The sequence below is a fragment of the Harpegnathos saltator genome, unplaced genomic scaffold (genome assembly GCF_003227715.2).
Source record: "Harpegnathos saltator strain DR-91 unplaced genomic scaffold, Hsal_v8.6 scaffold59, whole genome shotgun sequence".
NCBI lineage: Eukaryota > Metazoa > Arthropoda > Insecta > Hymenoptera > Formicidae > Harpegnathos > Harpegnathos saltator.
In genome coordinates, this window is record NW_020230415.1 from 233,195 (window position 1) to 258,620 (window position 25,426).

Genomic DNA, 25,426 nt, shown 5'->3' on the forward strand with positions numbered 1-25,426 from the left:
GAGGTTGAAAGCCGGAAATTGGGGACGAAGTTGGGAGAGTCGCAACAAGTGCAGGAGGCGCAGCTAAAAAGAACAGACTTCCAGTCGGGACAGCAGCGCTGAATCGTCGTGGCGCCATCTAAGAAATACACACGCGCGCGCATCTGAAGGATCACGATATCGTTGCGCTCTCTCTCTCTCTCTCTCTCTCTCTCTCTCTCTCTCCGCTCTCCCTCTCCCTTCCTCACGTTCTCCTTTCTCTCTTCCTCTCGTTTATTCTCTCTTTCTCTCTCTCTCTCTCTCTCTTTCTCTCTCAGCTATTCACACTCGACACTCTCAGTCCCGAGAGGGTCAGCACACGGGACCGGTACTACTACGGATTGCTACGAGACGAATCTAGTCGAGCCTGAAGACCGGCGGCAGGTTCATGGGTTCGTAGCGGCACGTTTTGTACACGCTTTGTGGCACGCACCCTCGTGTAGAAGGTGGATACGCGGAGTTTCTCGAAAGAGACAGAGGGAGAGAAAGAGTACGTCTCGGTAGTCTACGCGAGTGTACGTGCGCCGTGGCGGTCGACTCGACGCGAGGATCTACCGATCGCGCTTTGTTTCCGTTGATCTCGCGGTAACGCATATTCTCTTTATCTTCTCTTTTGTCTCTCTCTCTCTCTCTCTCTCGCTCTCCTTCTCTCTCTCTCTCGCTCTCGCTCTCGCTCTCTCGCCGCACGTCAGTGCGCTTTTATTTACCGACCGGGAGAGATCGATCGGAATTTTGATCATTCGCGGTGGCCGATGGCTAGATCGGAGACGCAACACACGCGTGCGCGCGAGTACATTCACCGTGGACGCGGAATGTACGCGCAGTGATATAATGTTGCGTCCGTTTGTTTTGCATTCCTCGGCGTTTTTTGCCTGCGAAGCGAGAGACGGACGCTCGAGTTCGAGGGTGGAAGAGTCTCGAGCCGGCCGAGTGCGGGAGGTGCGGCTGAAACAAACGTGGTTATTGTGATCGTGTGAAGCGTCGTGCGATCAAGCAACAGCAGCGGTCGTCGAAGCATTCGGAACATTTTGTGTCGCCGCCGCCGCTGCCGCCGTCGTCGTCGTCGTCGTGCTCGCCTTCGCCTTCGCCCTCCTCTCTCCCTACGATCTTTCGTCCCTTCTCTTTGCTTTCCTCCGCCCCCTCTTTCTCCTCTCTCTGTCTCTTTCTCTTTCTCTCGCTTACTCTCTCTCCACGGCTTTTCTCGGTCGACCGGTCGACCGGCCGACTGGCTTCTCAAGGGGGCGTGCTTGCTCACATACAACAATGAGCGAACGCGAAACTATCTAAGCACGAGGCGCAAACGAATCGTTCTTGTGGCTCGTGTGTGGCCCAGCCGGCCACTTCGCGGCAAACTACGCGCGCGCTGTGCCGAACGAGAAGCAACCGTCCTCCGTGTCGTGTCTTCCCGACGACGATTCTCCGAAGGATAAGGCGGGCCGCTCCAGAGAGAGAGAGAGAGAGAGAGAGAGAGAGAGAGAGGGGGAGGGAGAGAGAGACACACGAATATTCGGACGCGCGCGCGAGATTGGAGGATCGTGTGTGTGTCGTTGCCGTGTGTAGTGCTCCGGTCTCACCTACACGAGGTAATTCCTTTAATTACGGCCGGGCCCGAGTACGCACCCTTGACACCTCGTGATCGCGACTCGGCGCGATCAATTGACCGAGACGAGTCGAGCGACCGATGTGTAACATATATTACAGACACACATACACATATATATATATATATTGTTCGCTTGAAATTTAGTCTCCGACTCGAGCGAGTATTCCTTTATCACCGGAAAGTAATAAAACCTTGATGTGTGCGCAACGAGAGGATGGACATTTTCCACATCGGCCGATCTTATTTAATTTTGGATGAATTGCAATTAGATTCCAGAGGTGGCAGATGTATAAATGAAAACTTCTGAAAACGTGACCGTTACTTATCAACGGTTCAATCGTGATTTGTAAATTCGGTAAATTCGGAAAGTATGGAAAACTTTCTTTTGACGCGTTTCGAAGCGCAGCCGCGAAATTTCGTCTGCACTTGAGTATACGCGGGAAAAAAACGGTGAATATCAATTTTGAGTTGCGGAAGACGAGAGCTTTTCTAGTTACGCGAGGTAACTTGGTTTTTCGAATTTTCGGCCTCAGCCTCTTAAAGTCAATCAAAAGACGTCGATGTCGCGCGAAGGAATCACGTCGCGAGTCGAGACATCACGAGTCAAACGGATGCTCAACCGTGCTATTCATCCAGTTTCACGTTCTTAATCACTTATCTCGCATTATAATTGCTCGCGTTGCAAAAGGGTAAAGACGATTGCCCTGTGAGATGCGCGCGAAGTGGATCTTCTTCAGCTCGGTGCTGTCGCACTGAGAGTTTCGCCATTATTTACGAATTATGTCGCCGATTGTTTTTGCGGGCACAATCGACGTATTACGCCTCTTATATCCGTATTCATAGTCCTACCTTGAGAAATAAGGATTCCTTATTCTTCATTTTACATTTCATAAACCTTTCTTGACCAAACAGGAAACCTTACTGACTCCCTTATCTCAAGGGAAGTCACGAGCTTCCTTGAGGAGAAAATGTTATCTTAAATCTGTTCGTTTTCGCTGCACTTCTGAACTAATGCACAAAAGTGCAATAAGTTTTTAGAACATGATGCGCAGAGTAAACTAAACATAACCTGCAATACTTACTTTTGTCCCATTACACAATTTACTTGTGATGTCGCGCTTTCAAAGTGAAAGTATATAAAGGAAAAAAAAGATAATGGACAACGAATTTTTAAGTGATTCTGACGAAGGATTATTTTTTTTTTTTTCGATAACCTCAACGATAAGCTGCATCAAGAGCATTCGCTCCGTATAATGTACGCTTTTATTATCTTTATCCATATTGTAATATGCACTGCTAAACTGATACTAGGTTATAGCTGCGTTCCGCGATATCCACTGCTAGTACTAAAAATCTATAGCTCGTGTCACGTATATTATAGAGTTTCAGTACTGACAGTGAATATCGGAACGCGGCCTTTCTTCCTTCTGGAAGGAAGACTCGAGATCCATTTATGAAATAAGATGGCCTTGGAGATTCAAGGAATCCTTCATCGAGGCTTCCTCCATCCTTAAAATAAGGAAGGACTATTAATATAATTCATAGTCCTTCCGATATTAGACATCCTGTACCTTGGAAGGGCCAGTTAGTAGAAATTTGGGAATTTACAAACATTCCGAGGCGACACTGTGATTCGCCTTGATAATTTGAGAACAAACATGTGATTTATGCGCATTTCAAATGTAAAACCCGAGTGTAAGTCTTGAAAGACACCGAAACGTCGAGGACTCGAAGTCACTTTGCTGATCGGAAATTGAAGAAACGCGATTTCGCTCCTTCCCTCTTTAAGGTGCAGATACATCCGTCATCCTGGTAAACATTTTCACTGAGCTTAACGTTATATTTCCCCACTCAGCGGTCCAAGCATAATGCATAACGCCCTGCCCTATACAACAGTTACATTGTCGGCTGAGGAATGGCAACATTAATATTAATCGAATTTCAGCGAGTGCGAGTGTTCACAATAGAACAAACACCCTCACCTGCATCCTCTCGGGGCAAGATACCAGGACCGCTTATCTCCGACACTTTTGCGCTCGGAACCCGGGCTTCCTTCCTGCATCTATCCGCGCCTCTATTCGAACGATAAACGCGGAACACTTCCGCCGCCGCCGCCGCCGCCGTAGCCGCGAAGATGAATATTTCGTAACAGTCCTCGAAATGCTGGAATGCGCGTCACGAACGACCGAAATAACAGCGTGTAATTTTGGGACAGGATGCGGGAAGAACGCTTCTCGATCGTCCTCTTCAACGTCGTTGTTGTGACGTTCGTCGGCTGGAGACAGACAGACAGAGAGAGAGAGAGAAAGAGAGAGAGAGAGAGAGAGAGAGAGAGAGAGAGAGAGAGAGAGAGAGAGAGAGAGAGAGAGAGAGAGAGAGAGAGAGAGAGAGAGAGAGAGAGAGAGAGAGAGAGAGAATGCCCCAAGACGCACGGAGACGCGGACGATAACGACTGTCTTCTTTCTTCATTACAGAAGAGTCCGATGGACGCCAGGGGCCGGGAATAAACACACTGGCGTACAATTAATCCGAATTTCTTGAACGATGTGCCATGGCTTCGTCCTTAGGGGGGCCGGGAATGACATCGGGCGTCCCGTCGCCGCGAATAGTCAACCTGGAATTTCCCCCACCTCCCCCTTACCCGCCACCTCAGGTAAGTGGCCGAGATGTGAGATGGGGACGAAGTCGTTAATTGCCCCTTGTTGCCGATAACGCGCAGCCTCTCGACCGCTCGTTTCATTTTTCCGCCGCTTTTCGGCAACGAGCTCCGCCGTTAACGTGGCGGACGCTTGAGGCTTGGTCTCTCTTTGCGACTATATGGGGATCTTTGTTTCTTCTTGCCCCGCAGAGGTCGTGCACCACATTGATGGAACCAATGTCGCCGGTGGTATCGCCGATCGCGAGTTCTCACCAACATCATCCTCTTCTGGACTACTCGTATGCTTATTATCAGCCTGACGCCGGGCACTTTCATGCCGCGTATTCGACGGAAGTACTTTCACAGCAGCAACAGCAACAGCAGCAACAACATCAACAGCAGCAGCAGCAGCAACAACAGCTACAACAACGGCAACCGCCGCAGCAACAGCCGCAGCAAACAAGATCCGATCCTCTGAAGAGACACACTTATACTACCTGTTACGGCACGGAAGAAAACATTTATGAAGAGATATCAGAAATCAGGTGAGTGCTCGTTATCGCGTGACGTTCACCCGCGCAAACGAGAGTCGATCTCGCGGATTTACGAGATGATCGGTAAATAGCGTACAATAAAGTTACCCACGGTGTGCGTACCGACGTTTCCGATGATCGGGAGCTCTGATAAGAGAGATCTGAGAGTTGCACTTACGTCGGTTCGCTTTGCCGAAGGTAACTCGATCAAGAAGAGAGAACGCGCGTTATACGTCAGAGTCTAGTTTATTGGTCGCGGAGGGTAAATTTCCCAGCTAACATACGCGGCTGCGCGGTGATATATAAACGAGCGACAATTCAACAATCGTTCCCCACGGTTCAATGCATCTTGCAGCGGATGTCGGAGATAACGATTAAGCTAGGAACAATAAGAAAACAAGTCACGGATTATTCATCCAGCGTCCTCGACTGCCGCGCACAAGTCGCCGAGAGACGAGATAACCCGTGCACGCGCATCGCGTTGTGTCGAGAGACACGACCTCGCTTTGTTTTTCCCTCGATGCGAACGTGCGAATTAACGTGCGCGACTTGATTAATTATGAATCTGTCGGGTGCCGCAGTGAGTATTCGCGTGTTCGTTTTGACGGTAAATTCGGCGGGCGCGGGTTCTAGGTAGATTTCTCTCGCCGGGGGGAGGGGATGTCCGTCGTTTCTCGCCACTTTCCTATTCTCAAGCGCGTTCTTTGTATAACCATGACAAATTTTTTCCAGCAAACAATGCCATCGCGCGTTGCGCGGCTCGCGGAGGTCGCTCGTAGCGGAGGAGGTGCGTCGTGTGCAATCGCGACATCGACGTGTGCTTGGGGAGCTCAATTTGAGCGTCGAGGCGATGCTGATGCCGTCCGTGGTCGACAATAACGAGGAGCAAGTGCCGCAGGAAGTCCACGACGCTTCCACCGAGGAATTATTGCCTTCGGTCGGCCTCGCCGATGATCTCCTCTCGCGCGTCGGGTGCGACATGGACAGCGGCTTCAGCGGAAGCTCCAGCGCTAGTTACAGGTGCGTTGCTGAAGAGGCACCTTGCTCACGTGTACCGATTCGTCGGGCATGAGCTCGGCAAGTTGCGAGAAAGAAACGTTCTCGCGCATAGTTTGCCGGATCTTGCGTTGAATTGCGTTTATTGTTGAGTCCTTTGAATTTAATTTGTAGATCGGTCTTGGGATCTTTAAGGAGAGGCGCGGGCAAAAGCAATTGTCCGGAATCGACGATCGTTCAGCGTAAAACGAAAGCTGCTATGATATGGAAGAAAGGCTGGAAAGGTTGGAAGAAACTTCATTCTTTGGGCCATAGCAACAGTAACAAGACCGCTGGTGGTAAGTATGATAGGCTACTTAGTCTTCAAACTTGATTATACCTTCGCAGCGAATAATATAAAGGGGTACACAGTGTACACACGGACAGGAGATGGAACGCGAGAGTGTCTGTCGTGCCTGCGCAGTTTTCGTAGACGTAATCACCTATTTTGACAGTGTCGTCGTGACACACGTAACTGCCCAAGTACGCGTAATCTTTCTTTTATGGGAACGCTGTTCGCGATATAACGCGAGTATTCAGTGCTCATACCCGGCCCGTGGCGCTCGTGTGCATTTGGCGAATGGAGTTAATTATTGGTACTTGGAAGGGGTCAGCCGAGGGGTCACTCGGTGGAGAAGCAGATGCGAGATCACGTGGAACGTTCTCCCTCCTTCCTTTGCTCCTCCCCCCTTCTCTCTCTCTCTCTCTCTCTCTCACTGTCTATCCTTATTTCTCTCGTGTTCTGCTTACACACGTATAACTTCTTTGCTCTTATGCATCGACAGGGTCTTGTATGAGGGGAAACTGAGATTAGCAATACGAGGGGGGGAGTATAGGAATTTCGACCAGTTTCACGGCGTTCCTGGGATAGTTCTGGGATAATCCGCGCTGAAAAGGTGACGCTTACAACTGAAAAGAATTGATTCCTAGATATTCACAAATAATGCTAGTATGGGCTCTTTCTGAGTCTCTTCCGATAGAGGACTTTTCTTTAAGATCGTCGATACCGTCGCAAAGTATTGAAAAGTTCATCTCAGTCCATTTTATGCTGCCTGGCTTTTTTTCAATTTACTTGCATTTTTTATGCTTATCTGTAATGATATGACTGTACTATACAAATATGGCGCGCCGTCTAGACAGAATGCATCAGTGGAAATGGTACTAAATGTACTCGCATAGTATATTTACCGGTTGAGCTGTACTCCTGTCCACATCCTTATTATTGCAGGATCTTTACTAAGGTACTTTTTTAAATTTCGGTAAGGTACTTTTCCCAAAGCTTACTGTGACTTTCACATTGCACGTGGAAGCAAATCGTAGGTATTTCCTTGAATACCTTCGCAGCAATAGGATCATAAAAATAAAAATTTCACACTGATGGAGCTAACAATTGTTCTACTGAGCCGCCAATCTTGCTCCTCCTTTTCTTCATCAAGGATCATGACCATCATTGCCAAGTCACTTACATCCTGGAAACCTTTAATGTCCAAAGAAGTGGCCGAGTGCAATCTATGATCTCCAATCGGTATGATAGTCATCAAAAGTATGTTGTCAGCCTAAGCTGACGATCATCGCCTCGACGACAATGATAACCGTCGGCTGATGGTGGTCAACGTACATGAGTTACACAACTCGACGTCACGTTACGTATATAGTGTGTATAGACCTTAATACAGCACTGCTTGGTGGTCCGCCGAAGCGAAGTGATCTTCCATCTTCTTTTATCACTCTTGCTATCTCGACTTTGCGACACAGCTACGCTATATTCCTCTCTCTTTCTCCCTCTGCTTGCCTCCCTCCCTCGTCTTTCACTCCTTCCTCTCCTTCCCTCTCTCCTTCCTTCCTCCCTCCTCCCTTCCCATTTCTTCTCGTCTCTTGGTTTGCACCGCGCCTCTTCCTCTCTTTTATATTCATTCACTGTCTCTCGTCTCTCGTCCCGTTCACCCCTACTCCACTTTCCTCTCTTCCTCTCTCGCACGCTCGTGTGCACAGCTGCGCTCTCGAACGCGGCCGTGCGGCGGCATTGTGTGTGTTTCACTCTCGATCGCACGTACTTTCTCTCTCGTTGCTCAGTGGCTCGCGATACATACCCCCTCGCGCTCTCTCTCTCTCTCTCTCGCGTGGTGCGTGTGTCGCTCGCGTTCCTTCCTCTCCCCCTCCTCCGTCCTTCGCAGTTCCGTGAGCGCCGCTCGCGCTCGCTCCGCGTCTCTCTGTTTCCTCCGTGTGCCCTTCGCTTCTTACACTTCACAACCTCCTGGGCTCTAGTGTATGGCGGCTACTACGTGGAGCAACGAGGCGCGCGCGGAGAGACCGGGAACAACGGGCAGAACACGCGCGCGCACGGCCATGTTGACGACGACTCGCCGCCGCTTCGTTCGCCGCTCGCTTCGTCGCCGCCGCCGCCGCATCGCTTCCTCCTCGTCGGCCTCGTCGGTGGTGTGTCTTGATCGTTGGATGCCGCGGCGTTATTAATCGTGTGCCGGGGCCGCGCCGGCCGCGTGCGCGCACGTGCTGCGTCAGGCGATTTTCTACCTCGTTTCTGCCTGCGTCTCGCGTTGTTCCTCCTGCGCGAGAGAGACCGTCCTCTGTCCCGCGGAACGCATGTGCGCCGCGCGCTGCGCGTATACGTGTAGGCGTGAGCTACGCGCGCGCGCGCACGCGCGCGCGTGTGAATTTGTAGTGGGTCGCTTTCTGCGAATATGTCAAAAGTGAGAGAGGTTAAGTGAGTGAGAGAGAGAGAGAGTGTGTGTGTGTGTGTGTGTGTGTGTGTGTGTGTGTGAGTGAGTGAGTGAGTGAGTGAGAGAGAGAGAGAGAGAGAGAGAGAGAGAGAGAGAGAGAGAGAGAGAGAGAGAGAGAGAGAGAGAGAGAGAGAGAGAGAGAGAGAGAGAGAGAGAGAGACAGAGAGAGACAGAGAGTGTGTGTGTGCGTGTAGGGAGAGATGTATGCGTGTGTGTGAGAGAGGAGACAGAGAGAGAGAGAGAGAAAAAGAGACAGGAACTACGCAAGCAAATCGACTGCAAGGAACATTCGCCTCCGCGAGATGGAGGAACTGCATAATGGGGTTGTCCTCATCAAATGTAAGTAGTGCCATCGCCGTGACGCGCTCCTTTCCCTCGTTTTCCGTCGTCGGGTAACTGATTTGTGCGTCTCTGCGTAGCGGTGCATCTCTGCGCGCGTAGCTGGCGGCGAGAATGTCGCGACTCTCTTCCTATGCGCGGTGTCCCGTCCCGGAACTCGTCCGGCACTCGGAAATCCCTTGGATTCGCGGAGTATCTCGCGGGGCCCTCGCCGTGCGGCCGAAGGATCGGAGTGAAAACGGAATGTTTACGCAGGCCGCTGTAACCGCACCGCGGCCCGTCTCGATGCTCGACGTCACCGGAGCCGCGAGGACCACGCGAGAGTATCAAGTCGCGCAAGTTCACGTCGGAATATCGGGGCCACAATTCGAGTTGCCGTGCCGGTTCGTTAACGGATTCCTGAGTCGCCCGGCGGTCACATACGGCACTGGTTACCAGGGCTACGCTTGAGTGCCGGCGAGGCATAGCAGATAATAGAGAAGTAGGTAGGACAGATTAACCACGCTCGCATCGGCCAAGTCGCTTTTCCGGACTCAAATCTAACACGAAGTCACGAGCACGGCGGAGAGAGACGGCCATCCAATCAATGAGTATCGCGGATCGTAGGGAAATACCTGTTGATAAGGTCTTTGACGCGAAGAGTCGTTCGATAAAAGGTATTGCTTTCGATGTACAGAGAGAGAGAGAGAGAGAGAGAGAGAGAGAGAGAGAGAGAGAGAGAGAGAGAGAGAGAGAGAGAAAGAGAGAGAGAAAATGTCCTCTCTTAATCTATCTGGGAGCATGTCGTGCTTTGGGAAACGAAAAGTCCGAAATCTACGAGCTTCGCTCGTAGGATTCTTCTTGTCGACCCTTGAGCCGAAGATAGGTATACTATGGGCCGGTTATTCCAACTTGTTGATGAGTTAACCGACAGTTAAATCATATGTTTATCTTTGTTTTTCCTTCAATTTAAACGAAGACAGACGTATGTAGTTAACCATCAGTTAACTTACCAAGGAATTGGAACAACTTGCCCTTGCAATGCACTGTCATTATCTAGGAGTTATCTAGGAGTGTCTCGTTGTGCGAGACGCGCTTTGCGTGCTCGCAGGTCGCGCTTTTCGGCATAGCGGTGTGCCATTTTTGCGGCACGCTAGATGAAGAGGACGAGGACGCGTGGTGTGACGTATCGGGGATAGCAGCTCGCGTTGTATGTGTGTGTCGGGAATAGCGGTTGTGCATGATAATACAACATATGGGAAATATCAGGCCGGCTCGCGCGGCGAGAGAATTATGCGTGTGAAACAAAAAAATGCTCGCTGGCACGCGGTGCAGCCCACGGAGAGAACAGCGCGCAACGAATCTATCAGCCAAGCCCGCAGCGAGAAACGCGCACCGTGTGTACCGTTTGAGGCTTTGCTGGCGTTGCTGGCTCGGTGCGAGAGGTCCGTCGTATAAAGTGGAAAAGCGGAATTGACCCTTGAAGGCTACCATGGTTGAAGTTTTCGCTTCGCTCTTGTTAACCATTTGAAGCATACCCTGATAAGCGTTTTTTCCGACGCGCAATTTTCGCCGAACTCCCCTGTAAAGGGTTTTTATTCGCTGAATACGAATCTGAGATCGGAAATTAGAATTTTTCACAATTCAAGATAGCGGATTGAAATGCTCAAAATTAGACCGATCTGCGTCAAATTGTGTATCCGAAGGTTTTTGGGCTCGTTGATTACGAATCTGAAGTCGAAATCGAGAAATTTACAAAGTGGACTTGCAAGATATGCAATGCATATTCCTTTGTGCTTGAAATCAGAGCGAAACTGTTTCCCTTCCTTCCACTGTACATGTAAGACACTAACTATGCAATACATATTGTCTCTGCTTTTTCTTTTAATTCTCCATATTGGGACCGCCATTTTGAATTATTTTTTATTTCGGATCCGTAATCAGCGACTCGGAAAGTCCCTGGATATACAGTTCCATGCGAATCGACCTAATTTTCATAATTTGATCCGCAATATTGGACCCGCCATCTTGAGTTTTTCAATTTCGACTTCAGATTCGTAATCAGACATCCCAAAAACCCCCGAATACACGGTTTGACGTGAATCGATCTAATTGTCACGATTTCGATTCGCCATCTTGATATTGCGTCCGCCATCTTGAATTTTGGAAAACTTACAATTCTGACCTTATATTCGTAATCAGCGGCCTCGAAAACTTCCGAAAAACAAATTTGAAGACATTATTAGGACGAAAATCTTAGTTACAATAGATTTTATGCAATCTATGTTTTTTTTTTTTTCAAAATTGGAACCGCCATATTAGTACAAGCTTCGAGAATTTTGAAATTTCGACTTTATTTTCGGAATCAACGATGTCCAAAACCTAAGGAACATACTATCAGAAAAGTGAAGAAATATTTTTTTATTCAGTTCGACGAGGTGTGATTCATATGCCACACTATGCTTTAACTCTTTGTATCCTGACGGTACTTCAAAGTATCGCTTTATATATGCGCTCTTGAACCTTTTTTCCGTGTCTTACCCTACATTCCTGTCGGTACTTACAAATATCACGTCAAAATTTAATCATTGAATTGTTACAAAATTTATTTTCCTGTCCTGTCTTGTGTTTATGATATGCCAAGAGTTATTTAATTACGCAAAAATTTAATAAGGTCTTGGGTAAATTAATTTAGGATATAAAGGGTTGAAAGGTTAAGCATTTAATTATCCGCTGCAAACAATCACATTTTTCATCTGATATTCGATAGTAATAAATTTGACTGCATTTGACTGCATTTGTTTGGGTTTGTTTCTAAAATAGGAAAATATACCGGGATGAAATTTCACCTATGACAACATCAACGTGATTTTCTTTGATGGTCTTAAGAGCAGAGATTTCGCAGGATTCGTGATTTTCACGAATAAAACGACGACGAATAAACGGTCTTGACTCGTTGTCCGTTTGGTCTTCCCCGACGACGACTTTCTGCTTTCTCCTCAGCGTTCCTGAATTTTCTACAGCAATTTAACGGAGGAATGACGAGTCCTTTGTGGCAATCTAACACTTTGTTAACACGAGTCCTCGAGTATCTCACGATTTCGCGGTATCTTGATATAATGTTAAACATCGCCGTACACACGCGTTGATTCACGCGCAAGCGTCAATGACGGAGTCATTAGGCGTATCGCGGTAGACGTATTAGTCGCATCCGCACTCGCGTACGCATCATTGTTAATTATAGTTTCGTTAACGACAGTCATCGTTGCACGAAAGAGGCGTCGCGAACAGCCGCGTCTTTATAACGGCAACTATCAATTTTCCAATTTCCCCTAAAGTTCAATTTATCTCACATGTATTTCCGTTCCTCTTTGGTTCTTTATCGTAATATTTCAGTAACATAGCGTGATCGGTATCGTTCCCGCTTTCGACGTGATCACCGAAGTGGCGATTCGTTTAAGGCTTCATTCATCCGTCATTTCGATCTAACGATACATCGAATCGGGATAATCGCATTAATTACGGCGATCGAATCGGTGAACGTTGGCGACGGACATAATCGGACATTATTTGCCGTAATTGCGATTAGGAGACCAAGACGAAGGGGAGCGAGAGAGAGAGAGAGAGAGAGAGAGAGAGGTTTTATACAGTTTAGAATGTACAATCAGTTAGTGCTTAATGGACGCTTTGACCTGTAAGCGGTCGCGCGGCACGGAAAATTGCCGCGTTGCTGCTGTTGAACGCTGCTAAATGCGAGACCGACGAGTACACGTTTGCTGGAATCTGGCAACGTTGAAAATAAGAAAGGCGCTCTGCCGTTGTTCGTGCGCCTCGCGCGCTCTCTCAATTTTCCTATTACATATATCGTAATCATTGCATTAGACCGTAATAATGAAAAGCTGTGTAGCGTGAAGTTTACACTTACGTAACGCGCGCGATGCAACGGTGTAACCGGCGGGAGGGGGGAGCCTCGACAACGCATGACCGAAGAGACGAGAGAGAGGGGGGGAGAAAGAGAGAGAGAGAGAAGAGAACGCGATTCTGTAGCTTTCGCAAATTGGGTTACGTCTATCTTTACATCTGTGCGCTTTGTGCCACATACGCGCGTCGTCTCTGTACGTTATGTAATAACGAGAGTCTAACGCACCGAGGAAACCCCTGGTCACGCGTAGGTGCACTTTTCTCCGCTCGCGCGCGCGCGCGCCCATTGAAATGTCACGTGAAGCCATGATTTTTCGCCCGCTTGAGCAGCGAAGGAAGGTAACGCGCAGCGCGCTGCTCCATATTCATAAGCACCATGAACAAACTGGCTGGAATAGTGAAAGGAAATTGATTATAAATATAGACATAAGTCTCTGGAAGTGACTCCTTTTTTCCGTCAGCTGATGATTGTTCGCCTCGCACGGCCGTGAGAGATGTTTCTTTCTGCCGTTCCGACCCGTTCAGATTCGACAGAGCGACCGACCGAGTCTGCTCTATACGCGGCACGCCGTTAAAACAACAATCTGCGGACACGCTAACGTGTATTTCGTAAATACACGTTTTGTACTCCATTCCTGAATGAGAGAGTGAGAGGAAGAGAGAGCCATTGACACGTCGCGCTTGGATTTTGTTTTCTCAAATAGCAATTACATAAGATGCCATTTTCGTGAGGAACTTTCACTCGAAATTGCGTCTTGCCCTGTTTGGTGATTTATAATGGAAAGACGCGTGTGTTCTCCGCTCCGATACGGACCCACTTGTGCGAAGAGAGTTGGCAGAGAGGAAGAGGAAAATAAAAAAATGGATGAGCGAGGCATTCTCTCATACGAGCGGGACGATGCAAGTCGTCCCTCCATTGTTAGAAATAAAGTCGGTGGAGCGACACCACGTGCGTTATCTTCAAAAGTTAATCCGCTTGTGCGTGCGCGTGCGACAGCATCGAGCGTGCGTTACTTCGTTGCCGAGTTTGATCGGCTCGATTGCGTCCAATGTGCCACGCTTCAACAACTTCGTATCAACTATGGGTATTGAGTTTCTCGCGAAAGCGTAACAGCGTAATGTTAAAAAAAAAAGTGAAACGCAACGTAGCACGTTCGCAGCTCCCCTGCGAGTCCGCATTTTTGATTGGGAAATTTTTTCCATATATTCCCGTGGTGATAATAATAATGAACGAAGTTCATTGAGAAAATTGAGACGTGATGTTTGAGGTTTCCGCGCTGTAGAGAAAACTGAGTATCAGGTTCTGTTGCTCTTTCTGGGGAAGCGAACTGGAATGTTCACGAAATGTCGGGGACGAATCTACGACGGACGTGCAACGTGGGGAATAAATAAAAAATTGAAATATTTGAGTCTTTGATCTTCGACGTGTTTACATGTTTTGATAGCTTCATTTATCTGGACACTCAACCTTCTTCCTTTATTCGTAACATCAGCCTCTCAAACCGATGAGACAGAAAATTAGTACTTTTACTTGAATACTAAATCGCACGTATTCAATATCGAAATAAATCTTCCCTCTAGCGTGAACTCGTGAAAATTAAAAAATTACTCAACTTGCAAGTGTTTGAAAATGTTCGCGCTAGAGAAAGGGAGAGGGAGAAGGATAAACAAAGATGACGGAGTCATTCGGAATCTGTGCTTGCCGACACACAGAGAGAGAGAGAGAGAGAGAGAAAGAGAAAGAGAGAGAGAGAGAGAGAGAGAGAGAGCAGATCGATATAAATCTGAGGCAACAACGTTATTTTCTCTCTCTCTTCTTTTCTTCTCTCTCTCTCTCTCTCTCTCTCTCTCTCTCTCTCTCGCATATACTCGCAAGTATCTACTTGCCGAAAGAACAGAGCCGGTGCACAAAGCTTGCTCTCGACTATTACGCATCGCGCAGTATCTCACTCACTTAATCGCTCGGAGCCACCTTGAATTTCGGTGTGTGTGGGTGCGCATGCGCGAACACGCGCGCATGCCTCTACGCGCCGCGCCGCCGCCACTTGACGCGCCGCGTTTACACGCGCGAACGCGCGACGCGACGGTGCGTGAGTGAGTCGACGATCCGGGCTCTCGTGTTTATCCGTGCAGATTTCGTCCGCGCGCGAAAATACCGGTTGGTAGGCCGTGGAAAATGAGTAGGCGGCGGTGCTGACGGCGGTGCGGTGGCATCGCACTCGCGGACTCGGCTAACTCTCCCGTCTTTCCATTTTCGTGTATCGCGAAAGTTTCTCCTCGTTTCGGCGCGAGATGATGGGATGACTGCGAGACATCGGTGGTGACGTCGCGCCAGCCCTTTTTCCACCTGCTGGGTACGTAAACGGCAGCAGGGCTTTATCCTCGATTTAAAGAGCCGCCGCTACGTACTGCGCTCGCGTAATCACGTGATAAAGCGACCTTGACGTCGAACTGACGTGTTTTACGATTCCATTTTGGATACCTTATACGTCGCTGCTGTTGCCGCCGCCGCCGTCGTCGTCGTCGTCGTCGTCGTCGTCGTCGTCGTCGTCGTCGTCGTCGTCGTCGTCGTCGTCGTCGTCGTCGTCGTCGTCGTCGTCGTCGTCGTCGTCGTCGTCGTCGTCGTCGTCGTCGTCGTCGTCGTCGTCGTCGTCGTCGTTGCCGTTGGTATATCTCGAACGTGCTGCATTTTCCGATTAATGATCAGCGCCATGCGAATTTATTTCTTTGTTCCCACGAGACAAAAGCTTGGCAAAACGGCCGCGCAATCCGGCTTCGAGCGGAATACAAGCATGGACGTCGCCAAAGGACGTCTCGCGGAGACGTCTGGGAGACGTTCTATTTGTTTGAAATGTCTTGTAGACGTCTTCAAGAGACGTATCTCACACGTTGCCGCTGTCTGACCACGGATGGTTTTTCTCCTACTCGCTGTCGATGCGCTGCTTTCTCAGCCCGGCAGCGCAAAAATATTTAAAATAAAAACGCCCCCGAGAGACGCGCAGAAGGCATCCTACTTGTTTCAAACGTCTCTTGGACGTCTTCAACACGTTTCCGCTGTCTGAGCACGGCTGGTCTTTCTCGTGTTTGCCGCCGATGCGTTGCTTCCTCGGCTAGACAGCAGCATAAATGTTCGCGAAAAATGTCTCAGACGCGTCTGAGAGAGAACGCCCGCACGTGTCTGAGACGTCTCCGTTGTCTTCCGCGCGCATTTCACGCATTCCTGCTACCCAGGCACCAAGATGGATTCTGTCGGCGAGCGTGTATGACGCTTCCTCGACCAGGTTGCAGGAAAACCAAGTTTAGGAATAGGACCGAAACTAGCAGAGTATCTCGCACGATATTTCCCGACGTCTTCGGGGCGTGCACGCCGCCCGGGCGGCGATTGTAACGCGCGCGTTATAGAAACTCATAGCGCAGCTCGCGCGGCGATAACGTGGGAACGAAACACGGGCGACGGATACGCTGTACGTCGCATTAACCCGATTATCGTCGCGACGTTAACGCGTCGCGCTGGTGTAACATGAGCGCGCCGCGACAACACAGCAGCGGAAGGCCCAATAAAACGACCGGCGTGTGTATGTGCGACGACGACGACGACGACGACGACGACGAGGGCGACGCGTGAGGAAGCAGCCGCGCTTTCGCGCGACAGACTGAGCCGATCTGTGCCGGCTGTTTGTCGCCGATCGCGCGGCGCCGCGAAGCGCTCTCCGGAGATCTCTCGCGACGTGTGTATAGTGTTGTCCGTGCGCGCACACGCGACACACGCAGGCCTTCCGAGTCCTGGCTGCGGCCGGCGGGCTGGATCACGGAAATCATCGCGCGTCGCCGAAGGTGACGACGCATTAGCGCGCAGATACTCATCGGTGATTCTCGCGATGACGCGACGAGCGCTTGCTTTTCTGTATAGAGAGAGGACTGTTGCATCGGCCGAGAGCGTTGGTGCTCGCTCGTAGCTGTTGTGTTCTCTCCTCGATCTCCCCTGTGTCACCGTTCGGGAGAATATCGGTTTGTAATCGCGGTGTAATCGTATCTCGACATGACGCTCGTGACGAGATAGCTCTTCGGGTCGCTACGGTGAGGTGAAACGATCGTCGCTCTTATGTCGTTATTATTTCAGAAAGCGACGCGTGTCGCATCCGTGATCGCGTGGTATTACTGTGAAATTACGACACGAGATCGTGTGATCGTGTCATTAACGCGCCTGAGAGAGGGAGATCCGCGCGATCCGGCGCGATCGCTCATCACACGAGCCAGTAGTTTGTTTGTTTTCGATTCCTCGGAGCCGAAACAAGCGCACGGTTGACTTTTCCTGCCGAATGGCCGACGCTAAACGTAAGTCTCTGCCGTGTGTCTTTCAGACGAGCCTCGTTCAAGGTGCAAATCGTGGGATGACGTAGGACCGGGCAAAATGGAAACGGCCGGCGGACACTCGCAGGCGCATCGCCACTCCTCCCTGGAGACGAGCAGGTCCAACACGTCCACACAATCTGCTAGAAGCGAGGACTCCTGGTGCTCGGCATCGGACCACGATCTCTCGTCGGACGATGAAAGCGAGAAGAGTAATATCAGTATTAAGTAAGTTCGCTCGATCGCGTTACATAACATCATCGTTCACGGAGCGATGTTTGTGCGCGTGTGTGTATATTTATGTGCTGTATGTCCGTAATAAAAACTCGCCGTTCTTTCGCAGAAGCAACTGTCAATTAAGGAACACACTGCACAAGGCGCGAACACTCTGCGACAAGTGGCGCTTTCAGCATATGTCCCTGAACAATGTGGATCCCCTGGAGTCGCCGAGCAATCACGGACGTCTCTCGAGATGGTTCAGCATCCGCAGAGGCTCCGCGCATCATTACGATGTGGATTCCACGGATACGGTGTCTCTGACTATTAAAAACGACGGACCATTGAGTCCCATTAAAACGCCGCAAATGCCGCAGCTTTGCGAAGTGAGCGTCTCTTCCTTTGCAGTCTCTCCCTTCGCGATTAATCGTGCAAATCGTGCGTAAAGTAAAGCCGTCAGCATGATAAATATCCGTCAAGGACGGATTTATCGCACTGAAGTTGATGATGATGATGCTGCTGCTGCAGCGTCAGGCTCGTAGGGAGCCTCGTAGGGAGGGGATAAAATTAATTTGTATAGAGTATTATAAATTGCATTTATACGCATTCATTAAAATTCATATAATTCATATTTCGTATAATTTCGTTCACTATATATGTACTTGAATTGTATCACTTTAAGAGTCACTCTTTCACTTTTGGGAAGCCGCTCAGGCTCCGGAAAATTGTCATTCGCCCCTGACATCCGTCGAATACCTGCCGGATAATACACATCACGATGTGTTTGTTCCAGGTTGACGAGGAGAACAGCGCGATGGTGCAGTTTCAGTGTATGCAACAACGAAGGCAAGCTCCACCCACGCTTCCACCGCCACCCCCAAACTTGTCTCCTCAGCAGTTGAAACGCAGACACATCGTGGCGGCGATAGTGCACTCGGAGAACAGTTACGTGTCGACTCTGCAGAGACTGGTGAATGTACGTATGGCCGCGAGAACCGCGCAGTTTTTCCATTACGTTTAATAAATGCCGGGGGAGGAAAAAGAACGAGAAGAGAACAGAAGGATGTGAAATAAACACGAGCGATGTGAATGTGCTTCAATTTTGCAGGACTACAAAAAGCCGTTGGAGGAGTCGTCGCCGCCTATATTGAGCCAGTCTAAAATAGCGACGTTGTTTCACAGACTGCCGGAGATTCTGCAATGCCATACGTTGTTTAGAATCGCCCTGGCGGAATGCGTGCGCTCCTGGGACAAGGACGAGAAGCTGGGGGACGTGTTCGTCGCGAGTTTCAGCAAGGCTATCGTACTTGACATTTACAGCGGCTTTATAAACAACTTTTCCGTGGCGATGGATCTGGCCAAGCAAGAATCTAAGAGGAAGACTGCGCTCGCGGATTTCTTCAAGGTACACCGTTTCGTTTTGCGCTGCGATTCTGCTCGATATCGTTTGAGTTCTCTGGACTCGATCGTCGACGTTGACGTTGCGTATTTTCCGTTGTTTACAGGTGAAGCAGATAAGCGCGCACGATAGATTGTCCTTCTTCGGACTGATGGTGAAACCAGTGCAGAGGTTTCCACAGTTTATACTATTTTTACAAGTGAGTATCGTTGGCGGCGGGGTGTGCGAGGAGAGACGAACTTTTCGCCGTCAGCAGCTCGTTCGAAATGAGAACACGAATTTTGTTCTTAGGATTTATTGAAGCATACACCTCACGGACACCATGACAGAATGTCTCTGCAATTAGCGTTAACGCAGCTCGAGAGTTTGGCGGAAATGTTGAACGAAAGGAAACGAGAGGCTGAACAATTCCAAGCATTCAAAGAGATGCTGCGACACGTTTCCGGAAAGTTATCGCATCGTCCCCTCTCCTCGGCATCGCGTTATCTCATTCGAGAAGATAACGTTACGCAATTGGTAATGTCGTTTTCACACAACATTGCAGTATATAATCGCAATAAAGTATTCGCCATTATACGTGACTACGTTAATCACAAGAGAGTCACAAGAGTAACGTGCAATTTCGTCTTCTTTTACGCAGGAATTCAATCAAAACGGCATGATAACAAAATCCAAGAGAAGAAGACTGTTGTTACTAAACGATTTGGTAGTATGCGTTTCCGTCACCCCAAGATCCACGGAGGATTTTTCTGGAAACGAACGATTGACGTTGAAATGGACATACCCGGTATCCGACATTGAGGTGTGTAGAATAAGCTTAAAAAAAAGGTAGACACTGTAACGCGACTTGCACACGTTGTAATCTTTCCCGGTAAAATTTATCGGGCTTTTTCTCCAAGACACATAACATTGCCAACAAATTTATTGCAGATTCAAGATACCAGCACTTCTCCGACTTTGAGCCGATTACTCACAGCTGGACTAAATAAGGGCGGCAGCTTGAAATCGGACAAAAGCGGCGAATGCGGGCAAGCAGCCGATGCGGATAGTCTCTGTGTAGAGATGAACGATCTTATGCACGACTATGAGGTGATGTCCAGAATAAGCGATTTGGTGGTCCAGTTGAAGGGTAAATATGAGGTAAGAAGAAATTGACAAATTTGAGCTTACGATAGAAATACAAAGGATATCGCAACATCGGCATCGGTGAAAGAAAAGGCATCGATGTCTGTTCCTCCGGCAATTTTAAGACGACTTGTAGAAACTCGAGAATTTGTAGAAAATACGATATTTTCGTTGTACTTTGACTTTTAATCGTAACACGTCCATTTCTCCCATTTCTTCCGAATTCACAGGGGATGACGTTGCAGACCACCAAGCAAATTCTTCAGTCGATCCAAATGTTGATACAGCAGAAGGACGAAGATATGGTATGGGCGGATAGCTGCTGTATGCAATTAGTCACGAAGCAAGGTCAGATGTATACGTTTCAAACGGAGAACCCATTGGTAAAGAAGGACTGGATAACCGAGCTTAGATTGGCGCAGTTAGCCTTGGATCCCAACAACTCCCCTTCGTGGGAAGTACCTGAACAAGAGCAAAGACCATCCACGAAGATGCCGCTGTTCGTTAGTTCACAGGCTGTGTATCACTCGCAACATCAGACAGAAGTGAGTTGACAAAACCCTTGTTACCCTCGGTCGTTTCCCTCACACGTTATGCGCTTACGGTTCTCACTACTACGGTGCGATTCCGCTTGCAGGTACGTTGCGGTTGCTATTACACGACAGAAAATCCGCGGCCTACGAGGCGACGCGGTAGAAGTCAAAACTACCTGTGGATATGCACAGGTGACGGTATATCCAGTCACGTGACGATTTTCGGCCAGTCGACGACAGCCTCGGTTACTTGCTTAAAACGTATAACCACTTTCGACCTGGTCGAGACCAGAGTGAGCACCATCGAATTTGTCAAGGGTGTCTCTTCCAGCAGCGATATCGCTACGCTCGCGAACGATCTTGTGTGGATGGGTACAGACTCGCGGAAGATCATCGTTTACGCCGCGTCGGAGCCCGAAAGGGAGGAAGAGATCGGCAGTTACCCCGTGCCGGGACCTGTCGTGGAAGTCAAGTATCATTGCGACAATGTTTTCGTAGCTCTAGGCATAGGCTTGCTACTTCTGTTCAAACGACAAGTTGACGGCACGTGGAACCTCAAAGATCCCTTCGTCATATCCCTCGGCAACGATCCGGTCTCGTGTTTGATGCCGATCAACACATCTATCTATGCCGCCTGCGGTAAGAAGGTATGGGTACTTAACGCCACTACGGGCGACATTACGAAGAGCTTCAGCGCGCAGCACGAGCACGTCGGCAACGTGAAGCTGATGGCCCACTCCGGAGTCGGTCTCTGGGTTGCTTCGAAGAACTCGAGCACGGTTTGCCTTTATCACACGGAGACGTTCAAGCATTTGCAGGACATCAATATAGCGTCCAACGTGTTGAGGGTGACCAAGACGAACTCCCCCAACTCACACAGCAATAGCAACTTCGCCATTAACAGTCAAACCGCCGTCACTGTAACGGCGCTTTTAGCTTGCAAAGGTCTCTTGTGGGTCGGTACCAACGTGGGCATCAGCTTGACCATTCCGCTACCGCGACTGGAGGGAGTGCCCATCATCAGCGGTCGTGTCAACATTTCGTATCACGCCCACTTTGGGCCGATCACGTTCCTTCTGGCTATACAGAACACGAAGAACACTGTGTACTCGGCGAAAGATCGCGCCAATGATGACGAGACCGCGCGAGAACTGAAGGCGAGAGAGGCTGAACAGAGATTGCGAGATCGGGCGAGCGTAGACTCCTCCTCCTCGTCCGTCTGCAGTAATCTCGTGAAGCTGAAGCAACAATTGGCGAGCAGCCCGGTGATGCTGAGGCGAAAACGCAGCAAGGAGTACGAGTACAGAGGCTCGAAGACCCTTCCAAGGGGACTGGGCGCCGGCTGCGGATTTCTCTCGAGTTCCATGTCCAGCTCGCAGAGCTCTGGCGAGAACTGCGACGTTTACGGGCTCTATGGCGAGCTGATGTACGTGAAGGACTATGAGAACGAGAACAACTCGGGCATCGACCCCGTGTACGAGACGCTGAGGAGAAGCGACCCGGAATTGGCAGCCATACCAAATAAAGTGAGTACCTTGGACCGTAGGTTAAAGATGAAGATCACCAGGCCCAGATCGCTGGATCTCTCCAATTGGTCGGTGGACTCCCACGCGAGCTCCTTGTACACGTCCTCCGGCTCGGAGGAGAACCTCTCTCTGAAGACCGGAAGGTTGTCACGCAACAGTAGTACAGCTAGTCGAAATGGTCCTTACGACCTGCCCGCGACCAACAATAGCAGCGTCACACAGTCGGAGCTGGAAGCAACGTCCCCGAATAACGTGAAAGCGAATGGCAAGAAGAACAACAAGGCGACGCAGCAGGTGGAGCAGCCCAAGCGGACAGTGCTGACTCTAATGGGCGGGCGCGGTTACATCAATTGGCGGCAACTGAACGCGCAGTTCAACCTCGACAAGAGCCCGAAATCGGCCTACGCGTTCAAGGATCCCAACAGCAACGACGCGCACATTGTCCTCTGGGAGATGAAGTTATGATATTCGATCGCGCTAGGTCTATCGTTCTGCATCTACGTCGACGTCAACGTGGCAAACGGAATCTCTCGACGACGCTGATGCCTTTTTGTGCATATTGTAGTATCGCCTGAGAATAGGACCACAAAAGAGCACATACACACACACACACACATACTATGGACCAACAGCTCTCTCACTGGAGCGTCGTTTCAGGCAAGATCATCATTAATCATCAACGAGTCTGCTGCGAGGCCACGTCAGCTCCGACCACGTGGACTTGTGTCGCGTAGTGAACTTTATCGTGTCTCTTCGTACGCGATGTCATGCTGTAGGTATCGATTCATTTCGAAGACTAACAGACCGAGGGGATCCAGAGAAGCCGTTTGTTCGTCAATTTATTACGACGTATTGCGGACTCGGGAATATTTAGAGTATTATACAAAAATCGTCCCTCGCAATTGATTTGATCGTCCGATTATTCGACAGGGACTCTTTTTGATAGGCTATACCACGCCTCTTCTTTAGTGAACAGTTTCTCTAAGAGAAGATTAATATACTTATTCGATAAACAGACTGAGGTGTACGGTTCGTTGTAACGCACAAGACTAATGTTTAAGAGCGTATCGGATACGCTCCTCGTTGTCGCGGGGGGAGTGCTCCGTCGCGCGCACTCGCACAGGGATCGCCCGAGGAACGTTTCAATGCGATGCAATGATTTCTACCGCTCGTTTCTCCGCAAGAAGCGTCGATTAGGTCTTCACCTGAGAGTCCAGACTCAGACTGAGACCCGGACTCAACTCAAGACTTGACCGATGACGTCGGTAGGAACGGGCTGTAGGCTGTAGAAGGCGGTGGTCGTGCGAAATTTTTACCCACTCGGAGTGTCATGTGAATCTCATTGATACAATGAAACGCGCAGTAAATCGCACGGAAATGTTAAAGAAGAAAAGAAACACACAGGAGCGGAGTTATGCTTGAATGGTTCTTCACGAACGCGAAACGCGTTCTACGCCGCACGGAGGTGCACATAATAACGCGCGTATCTTTTCTATTTTCTATTTTTTTTTAATCGTTTGAAACAGTGATAAATCATGACTAATAGCTGAGATTAAAAAGAAAAAAAACTAAAAAAATGCTGCCGTTTAGCCGGCTCCCCGCGGATTTTGCGTTCGCCCGCGAAATGTTCGCTAGATATGCATGCATCTACATTGAAAATTTTACCGCATTGTTACGCTGACGACTGTTACGTTGTTTCAGCGACGTAACATTGTTATACACGCGCGCGCGCACACATACACAGTACAACATGCACACCGGATCGCAATGCAGAGCGAAAATTGGCTCCGTAGAAAATGGACACCTCCCGAGAGAGATAGGCCGGTTTAAGCCGGTTGTTTTGAGTATCGATACACGAGCGCGATATGATTTGTTTTATAATGCGCACGCATTGATTTCGCCTTGTTTTAAACGATGATCTTACGATCGCTCGTTAATGTCGTCGAGCCGAATTCACGAGCGTAATGTTTCATTCACCGATCGGTAACGCTATATCCATCGCCCTTTTCAGATTAAGTGTATCGGTACGTTTCACGCACATACACACACACACACATACACACGGTGTGTATTTATTTGATTCTATGGACGTATCCGATAGGAAAATAACGATCCTGTGCACCATGCGCGCGCATGTGTGTGCGTGTGCGCATTTACTGTGTGCTCTTACGATAAGTTTCACACGTACGTGATATATAAGACAATATGACGCAGCTGTATTGTTCGCAGCATGTAAGGATCAGTTTACGACCCGCTGGGAGGAAACGGGATGACGGTGATTGAGGGCACTTATTATTACTAGCGTTCCGCTCTGAAGATTGTTAAAAAAAAAAAAGAAAAAGAAATAATGTCATTCAAAAAAGCTTCGCTAAATAACCCGTCGATATATCGACCGAATGTAAAACTTAACGATTTTTCAAGGTCACAAATTAATACGGCGCGATGCTCGTGCATTTAATACCGTCGTCAGTCGATTCTTACAATGATTTATTCAAATTGAAAACTTGAGATTTCACACTTGTTGGTTACGAATGTTCTTTACGATAATGGTACCGCGATAACACATATTATATGTTGGATTAATGCGATTGATAACGGTTACGAGGAATAATCGAATGTTTAATCAGAGTTTTGATCCATGAAAATTGATCTCTTTGATCTGCTTTTATTTTGTGAAAGCACGTTCGTCGACGATACGGACGCACCGGTTAAACGCGAACGGATAATACTTATATATTATGAAACGTTATTCATTGATGGCTATTGCCTGTTTGTGCTCTTGTGATAATTATTGAAAAAAATTTATAGTTTCAGTTATGCAATGAAAGAAATATATCTAATTTTTTATAAGATGCTGTCAAGTTTTTGATACTGATACGATTGAGTGTTCGATAAAATGTTGGTCTACAAATGAATGAGTGAATGAGTGAGCGAGTGAATGAGTAAGTGAGCGAGTGAGCGAGTGAATGAGTGAGCGCGTTCACATATATTACAAAATAATAATAATGTATGTATTATGAAATCTCGTTGAATAGATCTATATTTTGTACACTAACTTTGTTTAAATACATAGTTTTATTTTGTATTTATGCCTATAGTACGCAAGTTGGTTATACAACGAAACCTTATTATGTATTTATTATTTGCAGTGTCATGTTGTGTCATCGTTACAGAGAACTTTGTTACTTTTTCTGTCACGAGGCGATCTAGGATACTTTTCATTGTAACATTTATAATGGCTATATTAAAAATATTTCAAGTGGAATACGCAGAGAATCTATTATTTGCCGTCTGATGTTCCTCACTCTTGTAAACAACAAATCTCTGAAATGTCTAAAAACTCTTGCCAGGAAAAAGATCAATATTGATAAGGTAATCGAGGTTTCCCCGTGTAAAATCAATAGGTTTATCTTTGTTCACTCAAATATGACGTATAATTATTGAGAACAATTAAGAGAATGCTGAAGACAATT

The 25,426-nt window shown here is 48.5% G+C and overlaps 1 protein-coding gene across 8 annotated transcripts; it reads left to right on the forward strand.

The window, feature by feature from the left end:
* Positions 1–301: 301 nt before the first annotated feature.
* LOC105183837 (rho guanine nucleotide exchange factor 10) lies at positions 302–25,218 on the forward strand. 8 transcript variants are annotated; one of them, XM_011142223.3, is made up of 15 exons: positions 302–410; positions 4,096–4,274; positions 4,470–4,804; positions 5,525–5,812; positions 5,963–6,126; positions 17,166–17,382; positions 17,498–17,756; positions 18,164–18,346; positions 18,479–18,775; positions 18,876–18,968; positions 19,061–19,285; positions 19,410–19,571; positions 19,700–19,909; positions 20,125–20,439; positions 20,532–25,218. In XM_011142223.3, exons 2-15 carry the CDS (start codon positions 4,173–4,175, stop codon positions 22,416–22,418), a joined length of 4,737 nt encoding a protein of 1,578 aa, XP_011140525.1. In that variant the 5' UTR covers positions 302–410; positions 4,096–4,172; the 3' UTR covers positions 22,419–25,218. The 8 variants fall into 8 exon arrangements, with proteins under 8 accessions (XP_011140525.1, XP_025159864.1, XP_011140526.1 ...); XM_025304079.1 differs by lacking the exon at positions 302–410 and adding an exon at positions 448–464; XM_011142224.3 differs by lacking the exon at positions 302–410 and adding an exon at positions 471–603.
* The last annotated feature ends 208 nt before the right edge of the window (positions 25,219–25,426 follow it).

Coding starts and splice junctions, on each gene's coding strand:
- LOC105183837 (XM_011142223.3), top strand. CDS start 4,173: ATGGCTTCGTCCTTAGGGGGGCCGGGAATGACATCGGGCGTCCCGTCG. Junction 6,127..17,165: donor CAGTAACAAGACCGCTGGTG/GTAAGTATGATA, acceptor TGTGTCTTTCAG/ACGAGCCTCGTTCAAGGTGC. Junction 19,572..19,699: donor ACCCGGTATCCGACATTGAG/GTGTGTAGAATA, acceptor AATTTATTGCAG/ATTCAAGATACCAGCACTTC.